The sequence below is a fragment of the Papaver somniferum genome, chromosome 3, assembly GCF_003573695.1.
Source record: "Papaver somniferum cultivar HN1 chromosome 3, ASM357369v1, whole genome shotgun sequence".
NCBI classification, from domain to species: domain Eukaryota; kingdom Viridiplantae; phylum Streptophyta; class Magnoliopsida; order Ranunculales; family Papaveraceae; genus Papaver; species Papaver somniferum.
Genome location: NC_039360.1, coordinates 163543661 through 163565042, shown reverse-complemented (window position 1 = coordinate 163565042; position 21382 = coordinate 163543661). Strand labels below are relative to the sequence as shown.

The following is a 21382-nucleotide window of genomic DNA, read 5'->3' as shown; positions in this document are numbered from 1 at the left end:
CCCGAGAAAATTATCAACTGCATGAAGATTTTTGATTTAATTTCGTGAGATTCTGCAACTGATGGGTATATAAAGGATTCTTGAGGTGATTAGAAGGGGCATCGAGAGTTTGGGGAGAAGAATAGAGAGTTGCAGAGCAACTTCTCTGCTGCTGCAGAGAAGAAGAAGACGACGAACACAAACGACTCAGTAGGTCTGTCGTTTTAAAACTGTCACATTTTCTTGTCTTAGTGACAGTTTTTCTACCACAGTTTCCGAATATTGTTTACTGTAACAAGTGTTTAAGTTGTAACGGGGCTTTTGTAATGGATGACAACCGTTGCAAACGCCCTATTTATAGTCTTTTCTCTTCTCTTCTTCATTGTAAGCACCAATTGAGCTATAAAAATATATTTTTTGAGAGTGTCTAAAATATGAGGAGTTAAACCCCTACACTGGGTCGACGGAGGAATCCGAATTTCATACATGGGTGAATATAGTTTATTCTCTAAATGACTTTTGCACTAATTAAAATAGAATTATGATTTTAATTAATTAGTTATTATTTTATTTGATGGGTCATGCTTGCTTAAATGTTTGATGACCCATGCTTACGATTTATAACTAATATTTTGAGAATCTACTTTGGCAAAATAAGAGTCGATGTTATTTTATTTATTGAGCGATAATTGTTGAGAATGAATAATTGATCCTTATTATATGAATTCGGTGGAATCCTAGACCCAGTGACTCTCCCTTTATTATTAAATCTTTAAATTTAATCTTCATAAGTCTTAGAGTTCGAATCTTATTACTACAACAACTTTGAAAAATCTCATCAATGGACCATATATAATAAAGCAAATAATTGACAATGGAGCATATCATTTGATGGACCCTGAGGGGAGGAGCACAAGTCGTAAACTTGAACATCCTTGGAATAGATTATATTTTAAGAAATATTATCCGTAAGTCACGCGATGGTGATCGTTGGCATGAAGAGGCGAATTTCTCAACATTTAACAAGGGTGTACTATCCAAGATTATGAATGAAAATAAATAGTTTGTTTTTCTATGCGTAATATATCTCAACAAAAAGGCAAAAACAAGACCTAATGATAAGACCTTAATAAAAGGCTACAGACGTAAAAACCTCTAACTAGGGAGGCTAGGTATCCAATTATGGCGTGCAACCTAATTCGCATACAGCAAGAGGCAATAATAAGACCTAACGTGCGTCATATTGGGAAAACCTAGATAACATGGCTCAGGTGAAAGCTACACCGACCCTGGAGCCTGAGTCATGGAGATTTGGGGTGAAACAAAATCCCATCCAGTAGAGCTCCTTAGTTGAAAGACTAAGGTAAGAGGCTCTCTTCTAAGGAGTGCAGAAACTCGATCAAATCGCCGAGGTACACGGTTGAGTCAAGAGTGCCTGGGGTGTCTAGAGCGTACCTGGCCGCTCTTGACAAGTCTTGACTATGATGTACTCGGTCCGAAGAAACCCCTCTTAGGGTGCGGTCTTGTAACCATCAGCCATAACGGTGGAGGGATAAAAGGCCGCGAAAACAACTGATTGTTGCATCACTGGATGAGAGGATCCCACCCTAACCCGGTAGGGGTAAGCTTCCTTGAAAGGGCAGTCAGGGGGAATATAAGGACGACACCCTCCATTAGGGAGCTGAATTGTGTCAAAGACGCAAATATCGTGAGGCTTTTTACTCACGGGTGTATTAAGACTTGTCGTATTTGTGCGATAATATAACCTGCAGAGGAAATAATACGAGAAGATGATAACAAATCAATGGGTCGTTACATGAAAATGTAAAGACCGCCTGCAATTTCATCGCACATAAAGAGAAATTTATTTTAGACCAAGTAAGACCTTTACTTAGGAAGGGTTAATAAGACCTAACGAAAAGAAAAACTTTTACTAACATCGTTTTGCAGGAGATATTAAAAAGGAAAATTTATCGCATTACGCACAAAGTATGCGTCATTTATAGAAGGTTGAGCTTCATAATAAACATCAAAAGTATGAAGTAATAAAAGCATGAGCATGAGGCAATAGTCGTACGAATTTACTAACATGTTTCTTACAAGGAATATAATAAAAGGCAAGTATGGGAATTAAAACAAGAAGATATATTATCTTCTTTGTCAAGAAACGAATGTTAAAGATAGGAATATGTTTCAAGAACACCTAAATAAAGGAAAAGGAAAAAAGTTAAACATTATCAGAAGGCACGTCTTGATTAATAATAGAAGCTTCAACATAGACCTCGTTGTTGGGATCTTTGGATAAGCATTCATCAAATCTGTCCTTTTCAAGTTGACTTTCTTGAAGGGGAATTTCTAGATCTCCTTCCTCATCGCTAACATACTCATAATCACTGTCAGGATCAGGAAATTGTTCGTCATCGCTTATGTCAAGAGGTGGAACAGTCACCAAAGGAAGTGATTTGTTTCGGAGAATTTTGTTCACAAGAGCTTGAGTCTTAATATGAGGTCTGCGAGCAACACCTTTTTATGCATTTCTTATACCAATCTCCATGAAGCTTTGAAGGTACGAACATCTCCTCTCTTCCCGATCTCGAGAAGAAGTAAGTGTAGCTGAGAGTTTCGCACGTTCTTTACGAACTTTGGTCGAATCAGATCTCAGTTGAGAGATGGTGGATTGATGCGATTTCTCTGACTTTGCAAAAGAAATAAAAAAATATAATCAGAGTGAAGTTTTCGCAAGATTAAGATTCAAGTAATAATCAAAAGGACAAGTAAACTGAGGCAGTCAGCTGCGTGTGACTGCCTTCTCCCTGAGAAGAAGGTATCGAGATAAAGCAAAACTACTATCTTTCATATTTTCCATAGCCTTATCAAAATCGTCACCAACCAAGCCCTTCAGACGAGATCGAATTTTCTTTTCATCCTGAGCAAGGGAGGCCTTTTCTTTCATAAGGGCATCATGAGATTCTTTCAGCTGCGCGTGCTTCTCTTTAAGCTGGTTCATTTTCACAGTTAAATCTATCTTACTTTGGATGATCTTTTCATTCTTCGCGGTTAATATCTTCGAAGATTCGTCATGCTGACTTTTTAGTTTGCGAAGAGATTCCTCTTGATTATCACAAATTTTCTGGAGAATAAGGTATTGGCGCGAAAACATCGCTTCTTTCTTTAAGAAAGATCGCTTCTCCATGGATAAACACTCATTCTCATCTGACAAAGTTTGATTCCTTAAATCATCACTACACAATAATTCGGATAGTTGGGAAATCTGGGAACCTAATGCCTCATTCTGATGGACTAACAAGTTATTCTCATTTGTTAGATTTTCTATCTGATCAAGCGAATACGAATGCCTATTATTTAATTGAGTTATCTGGTCCTGCAACTTCTCATTGTCCGCACGAGCATCTTCAGCTAAAAATTGAAAGTTATACCTCTCCGAAACGCGCCTCTGGTTTAGATCTTAATATACGCACAAAAAAATTCAAAATACATGGATACAAATGATAAGTTATTCCTAAGGAGAGTTATATAAAAGAAGAAATAAGTACCTCTGAGACTTTGATTCTTGTTGCAAAGATTCTCGGACTCAAGAGTCACAGCCTGAAGTTCCCCCTTCAGCTTGTTAAGTTCTAGTATATATGGTATTACTAGATTCAGAGAATCCTTCGGTCATAACAATGCGACGACGAGCATCCTAAAAAGAAAAAACTATAAGAATATATATGAAGAAAGATAGGTTGAATGAGAAGAGTGTAAGCGAAAGAATATTTACCAAGACATCAAGAGAAATATGAACACTTGGATAAATTTGAGAGAGGATTTAATCCCTCGTGGGCTTGTTCGGTGGAGAATCACACAACAGTTTGTTCAGAGCATCACAGATACGAAGCTTAGAAGGATCAGTAATAGAAGTTGAGCGACATTAATAATTTCAGATAAAACTTGAGATGCGGAGCTTATTCCCTCCAAAACCCTAGTGTCAGTAGGGATAGCCTCAAAAGAAGTAATCTTAGAAGAAGAAGAAGAAGCGGGTATAAAAAAGGTGATGCTTTTTGCAGGAGAGACAAGACCATATTCTCAGTATATGTGGGGATACTTGCAAATAAGGAACATTCACAATGGTAGAGAGCGTCTGATTCACTGAGCGCGGTTACTGTTGCAGAAATGGGGAGTTCTTTTATCGCATGATCAATCAGAGTAACATTTGTGGGAGAGGAGGTTTTCTTTGGAGAAGAAGGGATATTCAAAGGAGCATAGGCAATTAAGCCTTGAAGAGGGGCGTCAACGTTAACATCAGAAGGAGCTGAGGCAATCAAGCTTTTTGGGGGCGTACTAGTATTGACATGCAAAGGAATGATAGTCTCAGTTTCATTATAGTCAAAGTCAGGAATGACAAGACCAGTCTTGACTGATGAAGCCTTGCGAATTCTTATAATCTTTATCTTTTTCTCGCCCTCAATCTCACACTCAGAATCCTGCGAAGAACAATGAAGATAAGAAGTAGAGGCAACAATATTGTTTTACTAGAAGAAAATATTTCTTATTCCTTTGTTATGCGAAGGCTTCCTGTTATGATATTCATCACCCTTTGAACTTGCAGAATACTAGGGTTCTTGACTGTAACTTTGGTGGTACCAGAAGAAGAATTTTTGCTACAACAGAGCCAGTATGGGAATGGAAACAACAATATTGTTAGAAGAAGTTCGATTTGAAATCAAAACAAGCAAACAAATTGAATAAGATTAATTTCAACAAAGTATACAAACCTTGAGAGGGGATCCACTAGAACAACAGTAAGATCAAGCTTCGTAAAAATAAGGATGAAGAAATTTCGAGAAGATGAAGAAGATGAAGATTTGCAGAGAATTCACAGAGAAAATAAAGGAAGATGAAGTAAAAAGAGAAAAGATTATCTCTCCTCAAACTCGGTTAATAAAGAGGAAGAAAAGGTGACCGGTTAGATTTGATCGTGCCGGTAAAAAGGGGAGAAAATCATCACGTGTAGATGGTTACACCGAAATTACAGAAATATGTTGGCATAAAAGAGTACGACAAGGTGAACGGGTGCGGCAGTATAAATTGAAGTTTCTCATATCGCGTTCTTTGGAAAAAAAAACGACATGAGAAGAGGCAAAATGCAGATACAAAATACCCACACCAACCGAAGACGATCACGTACCACTTATCGAAATGACACATCACATGACGTCAGCTTAATCACGAGTAAAGTGCCAAGAACTGTGCGATGTTATAGAGTCTGTGTGATAAGAGTCAATGTAAGCGTGCGTTAATAACGCACACCTAACCCGAAAATAAAGGCTTATTAGCTGTCATCCACTATGTAAACCCCTATATAAGGAACCGAGCGACCTTGTGTAAGGGAGAGCTTTTTGGGAGTTTAGACAAGACATTAGGAGAGAGAAAGTTTATTTGTTTCCCAAGTTAGGGCTTACTTATTACTTTGTATCCAATAGGAAGAAATCAATGAATGTTCTTGTGATTTTCATGGAGTTCACTTAGATTGATTTGTAGATTTTAGTAGGGGAGTAGTTGTAGGATTTCCTGCAACTACTGTTCTCTGGAAGAGGAATGACAAAGCCAGTGACAACAAAGACTGGATCTTCATATGTGTATTTTATGTTATTGATCGGTAGGCTGCCGTAAAGGCTACACACCTTCCCGAACATAGCATCTGGAGGTCGCTCTAAAGAGACCTTTGCGGATGACGACGGGATGCGAAGCCTCTTGAGCTTCACCTCACATGTGCATGTGTTAGGACGACGGATACCCGAGGATTTATCCCTGATTGGCCAAAACTTGTAGTGGTTTGGAGGGAGTCGCATCATACTAGAAGAAGAACATGACTCTTGGCAGAAGTGGGTATCTAGTGGGTTCGTGTTTGTAACTTCGGAAAAACTGCAGTCACCGCTATCGGAGTCGGAATCAATGACTGACCTCTGACCTTCGATTAAGAGGGATAGTGTTGGTCGGGAGTGAGATCTCATTTGCATTCGAATCTCTGTTAATAACGTCATTCTCGTTGGAATGAGACAACGAATAAACTACTCAGATCATTAAATGGAAGAATCGCTTTATACTGTCATTTCTCTCGGTGTTGTCTACGAGATCGCGATCGATTAGTTTATCTTCCAACTATCAAAGCATATAACATTTGGGGAACCCGTGAACCGGAATCTTGAATTTCGGTCTTTCCATTCACAAGACAATATTTTCCAAGGGACACCTATGACTTGCCAGCTTACTAGAGATATAAACCTCCAGACACATCTCGGGTGGTACCAAATGAAGATAGGTGTTAGAAATGGAAAGTCCCATTTCAGCGTAAGACAAATCCGAGGATGCATTTGTGGAATTGTTATCCCCCATCCATTAAGAAGCGCATAAGTAAAAGATCCATGGGCATTGGAAGATCACAATGAGGCTGGTAAAGACTAGCTACCACCTCGTCTTCACCTACCGGATCAGTCATTTTCTTAATCTTAGTGATTTTGACGATCTTTGGAATGTTGAACCTCGTTCCAGTTCCTTCCGTACAAAGCTTATCGGCATTTGGGTTTGAATCGTCTAAATTATTTAAGGTCAGCATTAATATCGGAAGTTGAAGGATCCATTTTTGCGAATAAGATACATATACACATCAAATCAGTATGTACAAGAGGCTGCGAGTGCTTGCATGTACGAGGTTACTTGTGAGATGTATCAGTAAGGGACTTTATAAGTTTTCCTCCTCGTAGTTAATTTATCGGAAAATGGGTCATTTGTCCAAATATTTTTAAATCACGGTTCAAATGGACGAGTAAAAAATAGTTTGAGTGAAATGGCCAAAAAAAAAAATAGTAAGGATGAAACCAGCTTAAATTTAAAAAATAGCAAGGATGAAACTGGATACATCCTGTGTAATTTAAAAATAAGAAAAAATATTTGAAAATGGGTACGATGAAACTGGTTACATCCTGCCTATTTTTACATTTTTGTCCATTTAAACAGTATCAAAATCTAACTGTCCATTTCACCCAGGAATTGTTGATTTTGGTCTTTTTAACCAATTTTGTGTTAATTTATACATGAAGATCCAGTAAGATTATGAGGAAAAATCAATGTCGAGCCAACACTCATCAGTCACCAGTGAAACGACGACAACAAGTCAAGTTGAATATAACTTCACATCTGAGTAGTTGGAGGGAAAACAAGAAGATCATGGTTCTATATCATTTTCTACTCTACAGAATTCAAATCCCGGAACACAATTAGACGATGCAAGCGAAATCCCAGAGATTTTTGTTCCTTAAAACAGCAGCAGAACATCAGTGTGATAGTTCCCGTTATTCTCGATGGCTAAACAGACAATGGGGGCGAATGGTTCATAACGTTAAACAGACAATGGGGGCGGCTAGAGGTTTTAAATAAATTTCTTAACCCCGCAACACGTTGGAGATTAAGAGGGGGCGAGGTCTGTACCAATATATTTGGGTACCAATACGGGCTAACTACATCACTATTAGCGGAAAATGTTTGTCGGCCCAAGCCTGGCAGCCTGTATAATTGGAGAAAAAAGCAGCAGATCAATCTTCAACAAATCACATCAAATTCGTGTTTGATGTAGAAGAATATTTTACCATACAAACATTGGCGCCGACAAGGGTTTCGAGAAAAGATAATCGTGTTTTACCAAATCGAGTTATGGCAGCAATGAAACAAACTGCACGAAGGGTCGATTCTGTTAGTAATCCTCGACACAACAGGGAAGCTGAAAGGCATGAGATTGAGGTTCAGTATGCTCTAGCAGTACCCACTGGAAAAAGGCAGGGTCGAGATCGTGCTCATGACAGAGCCCTGGATCGTCGTCGGGATCGAGATCATTCCCGTGACAGAAAACCATATCTGAATCGGAGAAGCGAAAAACAACCAGTGATCGAAGACGAAGGAATGAATGTTGATGGGGAAAACCCACGAGTTCGAGCAGACAGAGGGCGTGTATTCGGCAGCCCATCATGGAGAAATGACGATCGACAAGACCTGCAAGATGGACGAACCGCGACTCATAGAACAGAGGAAGAACAGTTGCGCAATCGGCTGAACGAGGTGGAGAAAGAGAACGCTCTCTTGAGATTAGAACGTGAGAACCAGTCTCGACCTAGGTCTGGAAATCTGAACAACCAGAGGGGTCGATCGTATTATCCCACAAGCTGCAGACCAAAACAGAGAAGTGATCGATCTTGATCGACCAGAGAAAATTTTTTTGGTCGGTGGAGATCTACTTAAACGAAGGCGTGTACGAACCCGGCGAGCAGGGACCCGTCCAGCTGTGACATAGCAGAGTGCGACCAGAACTACCACCCTTCAAAATGTCTCATGAATGATGAAGATGAGGTTAGAGATCGGCACAATGAGAGAGAATTTTCGCCTGATTACTATGCTCGTTCGGAGCAAGGCAGAGCTGGAAGAGAGCCCACTGGACCCCAAAGGAAAATAATGAGATCTAAAGCTCATATTCTAGAGGACCAAGATTATGAGCAAGAAGACAGTTCCTCAGATGGCGATGTGGACCCAATAACAGAAGATCGCCTTTGCAAGATGATCGAAAAAGTAATGTCGAAAAAGCGTTCCTGAGAGGAAAAGATGGAAAGGTTGCATCGAGCCACTGGGCTCCTTTCAAACTGAATATCATAGACTTCCGGACGCCAATGAATTTTCAGGTTCCCAAGCTGCCAGAATTCGATGAGAAAACAGATTATCCAGATCAGCATGGTTTACACTATGAAACTGCCATGACTCTGTGGCAGTTCAGCGATGAGTTGATGTGCAAGATGTTTCCACAGTCATTGACTGGAGGAGCAATAACGTGGTTCAATCAGCTCCCGCCACAATCGATCATGACTTACCATATAAGTTGATTGACGAATTCTGCTCTAACTAAAAAAACAACAAACATGATCGTAAGGGATGCCATGCATTATTCCTTCTGGGAATTCGGAAGGAGGAAAGCATCAGACAGTTTACTCGATGCTTCAAGCAAGAGTTGGCCGATGTGGATGGATCTAACGATCAAGTCGTCATTGCAGCCTACAAACAGGCATACCAGCATGATCACAGAGGTGTCTACGGTTCCTTGGTCCAGAGACCACCAAATACTTTAGAAGAACTGTATGATCGAGCAGAAGAATACGCTCGAGTGAAAGATGATTCCAAAGCTCGAGAGACGAGAGATGTCAACAGATCATCCAAATGATGGGAAGAAAGATAAGTCAAAGAACCGTTCAAGCGGGCATCATAACGATCGAGGTGAAGTTCGAGAGAAAAACCAAGGAGAACGAATGGAAACTGGATTTCAGAAATATCACGACTTGAAGTTGATACCGTTGAACATATGGCTCACAGAGTTGTATGAGAAAATAAGCAAGGATCTGAGCCCCCCTCGACATTTGCCAACGGAGACACGTGATAAGAGCAAATACTGCAACTTTCAGAAAGACCATGGTCACAAGACTGAGAATTCCGCTCTTTACAGATCGAGGTCCAGCGAATAATAGACGCTGAAAGCTATAAGAGTACGTGAAAAAGGATTTTGGGAAAGGTCCTGGACAGTTTGACACATCACATGTGATTAATGCACATGTTATTAACGTGAGTCACGCCAGGATCCATTCAATGACTAGGCAGGCATCAGAAGATGAGACCAGGAGAAAGTTCAGGCAGTTAAAAGAATGGTACTTGACAAATTTTATCGATTTTGTCAGTGGAAGTGGAGCGAAAATCCGGGGGCTTGGATGCAAAAAGATCGAGTTCCCTGAAGCAGACATGATAGGTGTATATGCTCCCCACAATGATGTTATTGTTATAACTGTTTGGATTGGCATGTTTCGTGTACATCTGATTCTAGTGGATACAGGAAGCTCAGTGAGCGTGCTGTTTTCAAGAGCCTATTCCTCTATGAATCTCCCACACGACTTGATCGAAGAAGATGAAAATCCAACTATCAGTTTCAGTGGCGAAGTTACAAAGGCGATTGGAAAAGTGAAGATAACTATAACAGTGATTAACAAGTCCGTTTTAGGCAATTTTTTATTGCTTGATTGTCGAGCTCCCTACAATGCAATTGTAGGACGAGACTGGCTGCATGAGATCGGTGCAGTCACATCCTTATATCATCAATGTCTGAAGTTGATTACCCCTGAAGGAGTCGTGAAAGTTAGAAGCGACCAGATGGCATCCCACAAGTGTCATGAGAGTGCCATGGATGATTACAAGAAGTCAGAAGTTAGCGGGAACTAAATCATGCGAGTCTAGCAGAAATAGCAATTACAGAATCCTCTCCCTCCAGATCATATATGGGAGAGGACGTAGCTGAATCCCCAATAATTGAGAAACTGATCGAGGTCCAGATTGGAGATGAGAAGCACAAAATAACGTTTGTAGGGGAAGATCTTCCTGCACACAAACGTGATGGTTTGATTACAGTTCCAAGGGCAAACGCTGACGTTTTCGCATGGAGTTTTGCTGAGATGCCTGGGATGGATCCGAATGTAACCTGTCACAGGCTAAATATCGATGAGAAGTTCCATCCAGTTCGTAAGAAAATCAGGAATATGGCGCAAAGAAAAAAAGATGGAGTTACTGCAGAAGTAGAAAAGCTGTTGGAAGAAGGCTTTATTCGACCGGTACAGTATCCTCGCTGGTTGTCCAATGTCGTCCCCGTTCCAAAGAAGAATGGTAAAATTCGTGTCTGTATCGATTTTACTGATTTGAATAAAGCATGTCCGAGTGATCCGTACCCACTTCCGCGAATCAGAGATTTGGTGGATGCAACCTCAGGGTACGGGAGACGGTCATTCATGGACGATTTTTTTGGGTATAACCAAATACCTTTGTTCGAGGGAGATCAAGATCATATTGCCTTTGTGACAGACAGAGAGGTTCACTGCTATACTTTAATGTCGTTCGGGCTAAAGAATGCTTGGGCGACCTACCAACGTTTGGTAGACCAGATGTTCAAAGATTTAATTGGGAAGTCGATGGAAGTATATATTGACGATATGGTAGTTAAAACTTTGCAAAAGAATTCGCATTTTCTCGATCTACAGAAAACGTTCGATATCTTGAAACGATATCGTATGAAGCTCAACCCAGCAAAATGCTCATTCGGGCTATCCTCGGGAAAGTTCCTTGGATATTTAATGACGCACAAAGGAATCGAGGCGAATCCGGATCAAATCAGAGCCATCAGAGAGATGCCATCCCCAAGGACGAAGAAGGAGGTCCAGAAGCTGGCAGGGCGATTAGAAGCTTTAAATCGTTTCATTTCACGCTCGTCGTATCGATTCAAACCATTCTTTGACGTTTTAAAGAAAGCAGTGAATTTTGGTTGGACGGATGAGTGCGAAAGAGCCTTCGATGAGATCAAACAATATTTATCATCTCCTCCAGTATTGGTGAGTCCAAAAACTGGACAACATGTTGGAGTTTATCTGGCTGCAATGGAGAACGCTATAAGTGCAGTGCTATTTGTTACAGATCCACATGAAAAGCCTGTTTACTTCGTCAACAAATCTTTGACGGGGGCAGAAACACGGTACAAAAAGATTGAAAAGATAGCACTTGCACTGTTCCATGCATCTCATCGCCTCAAACCTTATTTCCAAGGGAGGCAGATCGTTGTCTACTCGGAATACCCGCTGAAGAGAATCCTGGAACGTGATAATGATTCTAGCCCACTAGCCATATGGTAAAATTTTCTGGGGGCGTATGAAATCAAGTACGAAACCAGAACTAATGAATTGGGACGCCTCTTCACATTCTTTACTTTCTCATCCACATGGAAATCTGTTAATAGTGAAGCCATAGCATGTCCATTTTCAGTAATTCTGATTTCGTACTCGATTTCATATGAGCCCAGAAAATTTAACCAGATTACCAATCGGCTCGTATCATCAGCGCGTTCTAAGATTCTCTCTAATGGGTATTCAGAGCATAGTATGATCTGTGTCCCTTGGATATAAGGATTGAGGCGACGGGACAGGTGTGGTAGTGCAAGTGCTATCTTTTTACTTTTGGTGTACCGAGTTTCCGCCCCCGTCCGAAATTTATTGACAAAGTAAACATGTTTCTTATATAGATTACTAACGAATAACATTGCACTTACAGCGCCATTTTGTCGCAGCTAGATAAACTCCCCTAGATTGTCCAGTTTTTGGACTCACCAATACTAGGTGAGTGTACAAATATTGCTTGATTTCTTGAAAGCTTCTACGCCCTCATATGTCCACCAAAAGTTCACCGCTTTTTTCAGGACATCAAAGAAGGGTTTGAATCAATCCGCGAGCGTGAGATGAAATGGTTCAAAGCTATTAATCGCTCTGCCAGCTTCTGGACCTCCTTGTTCGTCCTTGGGGATGGTGTATCTCTTATGGATCTGATTTGTTCTGGATTTGACTCGATCCCTCTATCGGTCATCAAGTATCCAAGAAACTTTCCTGAGGATAGACCGAACGAACACTTTGCTGGATTGAGCTTCATCCGATTTCCCCTCAAATATCGAATGTTTTTTCTAGATCAAGCAAATAAGACTCCTTCTGCTAAGAATTTACCAATCATATCGTCGATATACACCCTCATCGTCTTTCAGATCAAGTCTTTAAACATGTCGTCTACAAATGTTGATAGATTGCTACCGCGTTCTTCAGCCCGTACGACATCACAATATAGCAGTACATTCCCCTATCAGTCACAAAGGCATTATGTTCCTGATCCTCTTTGAACAAAAGTATTTGATTCATTGTATCCTGAAAAACCGTCCATGAATGAGAGTCTCCCATCTCCGGAGGTTGCATCCACCAAATCCCTTATTTCGTGTGAGGTTACGTGCACTGTTCCTGTCGATGTGGGCTTTGTTGAGCTCAGCAGCTTCAATCCTAATTTTCGTTTCAAGCCTAGTAGGATCTTGTGTAGCTTCAGATCTAAGAACTTTCATGAGAATTCTCATTTCGACCTTTGACTTCGGGGTTCTAGCAGATTTTGCCTGATCATCTCCTGTCTGTATTTCTCCTTTGCAAGACGCTTTTGGGTAGAGAGTTTCTTCTTCTCTTTCTTGGTTAACTTAAAAGATTGGGGAGGTCAACATAAGTTCCAGAAGGCAAAAGCACAGCATCCCCCCACTTGACCTCAGAGATTGGGTCGCTGGGTTTTTCTTTGATGATCACTCTCTCAGATACTTCAATCAGATTAGGGTTGATATCAGGCCCAGCTTCGGCTTTTGCCGGTTGTGCTTGTTTTATCTTCAACTCTTTTGCCCGTGCTTCTCTGAATTGGCTCTTGAGTTTATTCATCACTGCTTGTTTGGACCACGCACCTTCCTCCCCAAATTGAAATTCCGTTCTCTTTGGCCTCAAGAACTCCGCCTTGTTGATACCCGTTCCCTCATCATAGTGAAGATTCGATTCGAGATCCACCTCCAATTCAGGCTTAAGGATTTGGGAATGCATCCTTTTTCAGTTTTTCTGGTTGTGATATTGACCTTCAAGGTGCTAAAATAGGTCAACTTCGGCTGATTAATCACATTACCATGATCACCTACCTCTCTACCATGCGCATCTAGACGTAGAACAGAAGCTTTTGGTTTCTACGAATAGTAGCTTGTGGTGTCTTCTTCTGTGATTGCATGCCTCACCATCGGAATCACTTCCAAAACTGTGAGAATCAGATGAGAAATCGTCGTCGTGATGTTTTCGTTTCAGTATCGTGTATCCCTAAAGTGTTTGTTTTTTTAGGGAGGATTAGAATTACCATCTTCTATAGGATACGTGTATTTATAGAATTATAGGTTTTAGGGAGTTTTATTTAGGAAGGATCATGCACCCACCCTTGTTTTTAGGACCCGACCAAAACTTAGAGGGCATAACATTAATATATGCACCCCTGCCCACTCTGGGAGTTGTTTGATTTAACAAATTTAGAGGGCATCTGAAAATTGTGTTAGATCAAAGAATTTATTATTCTTACGTTTGTGGAGTTTTGGTTGTTGGTAGTGTTTATCGGTCTTCTGCTTCATTATCATTTATCAGACGTTTACGTTTGCTCACTACCTGGTCCCAGTTTCTGTGCATCATTATCATATATGAAATCAAGAATTTGAATTCCACTTACGGTAGATTGTAAAAAGATAACATAGATCTGTTGATGATATTCTCAGTCAAATCTATACAAATTAATCACGCGCTGTTTAAGAACCTTGAGAAGGAACAAGCGATCATAAATATGGTGTAAGCTGAACCCTGTCACGGAGTATCAGCTGGTTATATCTCGTTAAAAAAAATAATTAGAAGCTACACTCTGCCCTTCTAAATATTTGATGCAAAACTGTTCAGGAAGTATTCAATTTCATCAAACATTTTGTCCTCTGTCTGGACTGCGAAATCAAAGGGTGTCCGAAATGTTTGATTCGCCACATACTGCCCTTCTAAAGCATGTCCGATTCAAAACAAGCAACACCCATTTCGATGCCATAGCCCAAATAAGAAATGATGGTGAAATATTGATTCAGTTCATAAGTGTGAATGCACCAATGTTAAAGGCAGAAAGTAAGTGAAGTGTTAAGCCTTAGATTGAAATGGAGATGGCCAGTTAACTGATAAATAAGGATAAAAAAGCGTAGGCATATGAATTCTTATTGTATCTAAAACAGGAGTGCACACACAATAAAGTCATGTTAATATGAATTTCGCAACTCGGTAAAGCTTTAGTGCAATCAAGCTTTAAACCATACAAAGTTTATTGTGAAATTAGAATTGCCTAGTTGGATCTTTGGTTCTGCTGAGCTTTGTTCACTGGCGTAGTAACTATCGTACAAAATATAAGGAGGAGATGCAGTGGTAGAGATTATCCACAAAAACATGTAGTTTGCACGTGTTTCTCCTGTTTTAACTTCTTCACGTTTTATGTATTCGCTGGAGATTGACAGGTTATACAAGGATGTATTGTGCTAGGTATGCCACCTCTCATTCATTATTCTTGCTGTTGCCCTTCTTACTTTAGTAGCTCTAAACTAAAATGATTATTAGGTGATTCTTCAAAGGTTCTTTATATACACATACATCTTTTTGCTAAGAAATCACATTCACATAATAGAAGCATAATATTGCATAGTACAGTTAAAAAAAATCATCAGTCGTTATAGAAATGCCCACGTAAGGAAAATTAATTCATAGGAAAAGAACATAAAGTCTTACCAAAGATCTAGCCGTCAGCAATCTCCCCAGTTCTTGCTTTCACGATTATCTTGGCTATTACTTCCTCAACCTAGAAGTTATCAGAGAGAGAAACTACTTTTAGTGATGGACTCATAAACTACAAAGTACGAAAAGAAATCTCGTCTAGAGTTCTTCACTGAATGACTTTGGTTCTTTTTAACCAAGTCTGTTTTGATTTGGGAACGATAATTACCTGTTCTTTGCTGAGTACAGTGGCCAATTTAACTTTTGCTAAAGTTGTAGCAGTAACAAACTACTCTGCAAATTATAAGTTTCCTTGCAAGAAAAACAATTTTGATCAGATGACTGAATGATATACATTCTATCACTTCTAATAGCAAACATGACGGCATGAGATCTTCTATGGAAAAGAAACCACTATGGCTGTTTTTCATCTTGGACACACTATTTTTCCAGTAATGTTTTGAGGATGCCTAAAACGTTGGATTTTCTGTCCCCATGGGATAGTTTCTACGTTTTCTTTACTTTTTATTTTTGATCCCCAAAGTAAAGAATTCCATTGATCAAAAAAGGGGGCACAAAAGACTTGTACAACCCACGGGGAAAACATACGGAAGAGAAAGAAGAGAGAAACAGCAACACAAAAGAAAGAAAGAAAGAAAGAAAGAAAGAAAAGATAAAAAAAAGCCTAAGAGCCTAGGGAGGATGAAAGTACACCACATTCCAGTTGTTTATGACTGAATCAAAAGACACCTGCTGAAACTCATAAAAACACAACGCCCAAGGGAAGAAACAGAATTTAGCTTTGTCAATTACCCCTTGAAGCTCCATTTTCTTGTTAGAGAAAACTCTAACATTTCTCTCCGTTTTCTTTGAAAACATCTTTTTGAGAGAACTGATGGTACGTGTTGTGACAATATTAAAACTCTCTAATTTTGCTATCCCGGCTGTCCGGATGTTTCCTAGGTTAAACCATACTACCTGGCATATGGAAAAAATCTACTGCCTAGCTATATGTCGGAAAGAATTCCGTGGAATTCTACCTGCAATACAGATTTTTCCCTGACACATCAGTCATAAGTGTCTTCCTGTGTCCAAGCACTGTGATAATTCCATGGAAAAATCTGCACATTAAATGTTTGGATAAACAGTTATCCTACATGCAGACATTTACTTGTCAAGTCACAACACCACTAAAAGCAGCTAAATCTAAACATCTTTCCCCATCTGGACAGTCCTTTCTGGATGCATTATCATGGTATTGAAAGTGTATAAATTTGTTAGTCACTGTCAAAAATTTGACTGATGAACTAGGCTGCAATATTCTAGTTTTCATGCAACAGAAACAACTTGATCAAATGACTCAACATACTATCATTTCTAAGAGCAAGCACTATGCCATGGACATCTTCCCTCCCAAGATGTTTTCTATGGAAAAGTAACCACTCTGGTTCCTTTTCACCTTGAATAAACTCTTTTCAACAAATCCTCCACATATCCTAGAATGTCGCAGGGAACATTTCCATGCAGACAATGACGGACGAGAAAGTCGCTTTAATCCATTTACTTATAAGACCCCTTTTTAAGATAATTGATGATGAATGTCTGGATAAGCAATTATCCTACATCCATCCACAATCTCATTAAAAGTAACTGAATTTCAACATAAATTCCCATCAGAACAGTCTTTCGCTTGATGGAACTGTTCCCTACAGCTACAATGTCGCCTGAAATGTTCCTTCCATGGTGAATAACAACCATAGTAGTTGCTTTACCACCTTGGAAATAAAAGATTTCCACACCATAGTGCTTGCTCTAAGTTCTATACACCCTAAAATCCCAAAACAAAACCTTTTAAATTCCAAAAATATAAGTACCTATTCTTCCAGAATATCCCTTATTAAATTTCGTTACCCCTGCAGCATTGTTCGGTGCTTATCAAGCCAAACTATTAAGACGGACAAGTTGTCGGTCTTGATAGTTAGACTAGATATCAGCACCGAAAAATGCAGCAAGGGTAATTGGATTTAATAAGTGTTAAAAATAGGTATTTATACTAACTTATTTTTGGTATTTACTAGAAGCAGGTGGTATGTGCTTTCAACATACATACTAGCACAAAATCTCGTCATCATGCATACAACATATTCATCAAATTGCAGGGGTAATTGTGTAAACACAGGTAACATTGGGCTGCCTGTAGTGTCATGAAATTTCTACTTACATATATTAAAACATCAAGGGGAATTCGTCTTATCAATGGAACCTGTGGAACTCTCCAAGGCCTTGAATCGAATCAAAAACAAAACCATATAAATAACACTAATCTCTATCCAAAAAATCCAAAAATCATGAAAATAAAATAAAATCACTTCACCTCAAAATCGCTTCAATTTTGTAAAATTTGGAATCTGGCATGTAACCTACCATACTAATCAGCAAAATCAAGACAAACCCACAATTTATTTTATAAATAATGAAGACCCAAAAGCTTAAAATCTAGGGATCTAAACCAAACCTGGGATGATTTGTGCTTTAATTACAGGAACAACAGATGCATTTCTGAACCGATTTTAAGCCCAAATTGAACTGACAAACTTGAGAATTTCTGGATTTTAAGGGACTGTTAATCAAGAAGATTAGAAGTTTTTTTGGCGAGAGTATAAAGAAGAACGATGAAGATGATGTTGTTGAGATTGTGAGTTCGCCATATTTCGGGAACAGGGAAGAAGGGCAAGGGTTAGTGTTTATTGTATCTGTGCACTATGCTCATTAGAGCATCTCCAATGCTAGGGGTGAATCTCTTAAAAGGACATGACACTTAGGATTTAATACTTTCATAACAAAAAAAACTTATCTCCAATGTCACGGTCAAAGGTAAAGATATAAACATGACATGACTTCCATCTCATTGAAAAAGGTAAAGAAGAAAGTCATATCTTTACCTTCTCCATGACCCAAGGTCTTTTGACACATCATTAATGTTTTATTCCAAAATTAAATTTGTCTCTAAGTTCTTGGTTAATAATACCTTGGCATTGGAGATGAAATTTTATGTAGAAAGTATAACTTTAATCTTTTTTTAGCCACACAAGAATGACCCACAAAAAAAAGATATTATTATAACCTCCACCTACGATTACCTTCACCCTAACGTTGGAGATGCTCTTATACTGTATGTAGTAAAAATGAAAAAGAGTTATATTTACACCCCTATTACACCGAACTTGACTTTAGTTTTTGCTCTTAGCACACATCTTTTTTATTACAATCATGAATCTGGAGTCTTTCCTAGTCAGATATCATATTGTTTGTTTTCTTTCCTACTCAGATATCATATTGTTTGTTTTATTTTATTCTTTGTTAATTTAATATGGGACTACTCCAGGTTTGACGCGGTGCATAAATCTGACTTGGCATTCAAATATGTACGTGACTAATTTCAAAAAAATCTATGATCCTAGTATAAAATAATTTTATGTTGGGTATGATAACAAGTAGATTTGAACAAGTCAGTTGAGTTCTAAAAAGAACTGAAAATAAGATTATTTTTTTAAAAAATATTTGAAGCATGTTTATTTTCTAATATGATAATAATATGTTCATAAACGATTCTTCTGTCACTCCATGCCATCTCCTGTTACTTTTTATCATGCGGATTGTAGGGGTTAAATATCGCACACATGAATAATCGTGCGAGACAAGTGAATTGCAAAGGAGCGAGCAGAGTTCGCACGTAGCATATCTTAAATGACGGAATCAATGACGTCACAAAGTCACGAGTAAAGTGTGAGAGCTGTACGAAGTCCAAGAGTATCTGCGAGAAGACACGGTGTACGGGAGCGAGCAACTCGCATGTTAGATCCGAAATAGGGGCTTTATTACCTGTCCTCCACTATGTAAAATCCCTATATATAGGACCAACCACCCTTGTGGTGAATAGAGATCTTTTGGAGAGTGGAGATAGAACTTTAGGAGAGAGAAAGTTATTTGTTTCCAAAGTTAGGGTTCTATCTATCATCTTTGTATTGATTTCTATACTTAATAAAACTATTCCTTGATGTTCTTCATAATGTTTTCTTAGTTTGATATATAGATTGTTTAAGGGGTGTAGTAGTAGGATTTTTACTACTACATTTTGGCGCTAGAATACAGCTCGGGATTGGGAGTGGATCTGTTTGTGAAAATATTAAGATGAGTTTCTTTTTCAAAAAATTTTACAAAGTAAAGTTTCTTATTGCTCTTGTTTGAGAATAATTTTTCTTTTAACGTGAAGTTTATCATCGTTCTTGTTTCGAAGTTTAATTTGTTCTTGTTTTTGTGAAAGATTTTGATTGCTACCATAACACGGTTTTTATTATGAAAAGAAATTTTAGTTCACTTACGTTTTAGTTGTAGTTTTCATAAGACTGTATAAGTATTGTTTTAAGAACACGAAATGGAAAGGCAAACATCTGCAGCAGGAAACACACCACCGGTTAGGCGGAGTCGAAGAATTGCGGGTAGAAGAAGAGGTGGAATAGCAGAGACATCAAGAATGGGCGAGAGAAACAACAGATCTCAGCCGATCAGGTCCGAGATACAACAAGAACAAAGGGAGAACGACCAAAGAAATTACCATGCAGTAAGTGTACACACTACAGATACAGATACCGCTGAGGAAAATGATGAAAGGCCACATGCTGAAGGATCTGAAAGAGAGATCGAAGACAACATAACCATTGCAGAATTAAGGAAGCGACTGGCAGAGGAAAGAAGAAGAGAAGCAAAACTACGTGCGAATTTGACACGACAAAATAATGAGTTGAGAGAAGAAAATCAGAGATTACAAGAACAAAGATCTCAATCAAGATCCAGAGCAACACGTGCAAGCTCAAGATCAAGGACAAGCAGGAGTACCACTAGAAGGAGTAAATCCGAGCACGGAGATAATACACAAGGACAATTTTTGGATAATACATTTCAGGAAAATGAAAATTCGCAGAAGGAACATGAAGGGGATCGCAGAGAAAATAGGTATATTCAAGTGGTAGAGGATGAACTAAGGCGAATGCGTCGTAGAGAAGGAAGAATGAAGCGGAATGAGGAGAACAATCGCGCACACGATGACGAGCAGCGAGAGAATGGCGCAGAACAAGCAAGGATGATACTTTATGGAAGAGAGATGCTGCGACAGCAAGATGAGAGAGACAGAGCAGCACGAGAACATGCAAAAAATGAAAGGGAAAAGCGAAGAGAAAGAAGAAATGATGAGGAACGACGACAGCTATAAGAAGCAATACGACAAAGCAGACATGAAAACAGGATGAGGGAATATCGGTTGAAAAGGCCAAGAGAACAACAAGAAGAAGACGTATTCCCAAATGCTGAAATCCGAAGAGAAATAGAGGAATTAAGAGAATTAATAACTAAATGGAAAGATGGAGGAAGAAGACAACTAGAGGATGTGATAAAAGAAGCACCAAGGACACCCTTCGCACGGAGAATACAATCAGTAACAATACCAAGAAAGTGTGCACTACCCATGTTTCCTAGCATCTTTGACGGATCTACCTGTGTGATCCAACATATAAAGACATACATCTTGGCTTTGTTACAATATGAAGACAATGAAGCAGTCTTATGCAAGTTTTTTTCTAGCCAGTCTCGCAGGTGAAGCCTTGAAGTGGTTTGATGGGTTACCAGTAGGAACAATAAAATCATTCGATCACTTGCAGAGTCTGTTCTTGGGGAAATACATCAGCAGTAGTATGCTAAGACCAGGAATTGAAAAAGCATTCAGTCTGTGAAAGAGAACGAACGAAAGGCTGCGAGATATGGCCAACAGATGGAGGACGATGAGTAGTAAAATGGCGGGGCGAGTGGATGAAAGAAATCTCATCTTATCATAAATCAATGCACTATTACCAACGGACTTGTTGTTTACGCAGATCTTTAGAATGAAAGATAAAATAACAATGGCCGAGCTACGCGAATACCAAGAAGAGTATATCGCACTTGAAGAAAAGCAGAGAGATATGGAGTCTTACCCGATAGCAGTAACGACTGAAAGAATAGGAAATGATAGTCTACTACCAAGAATGGCGAATGCAGTTGCAGATACTTCGCAGGGAAGCAAAGAGAAATCAATCACAAAGGATCAATCAAGAGAGGTCGCTATGAGTAGCCGAGAC

At 39.2% G+C, this 21382-nt stretch overlaps 1 protein-coding gene and 1 long non-coding RNA gene across 2 annotated transcripts; one reads left to right on the top strand and one right to left on the bottom strand.

The window, feature by feature from the left end:
- Positions 1–14634: 14634 nt before the first annotated feature.
- Positions 14635–17108, bottom strand: LOC113357922. Its single transcript, XR_003363995.1, has 2 exons — positions 15442–17108; positions 14635–15297 (listed from the first exon to the last, which is right to left on the bottom strand). It is a non-coding gene; the product is annotated as an uncharacterized LOC113357922 (long non-coding RNA).
- A 2539-nt stretch (positions 17109–19647) lies between these two features.
- On the top strand, positions 19648–20481 carry LOC113360278 (trichohyalin-like). Its single transcript, XM_026603802.1, has one exon. It carries the CDS (start codon positions 19648–19650, stop codon positions 20479–20481), a length of 834 nt encoding a protein of 277 aa, XP_026459587.1.
- The last annotated feature ends 901 nt before the right edge of the window (positions 20482–21382 follow it).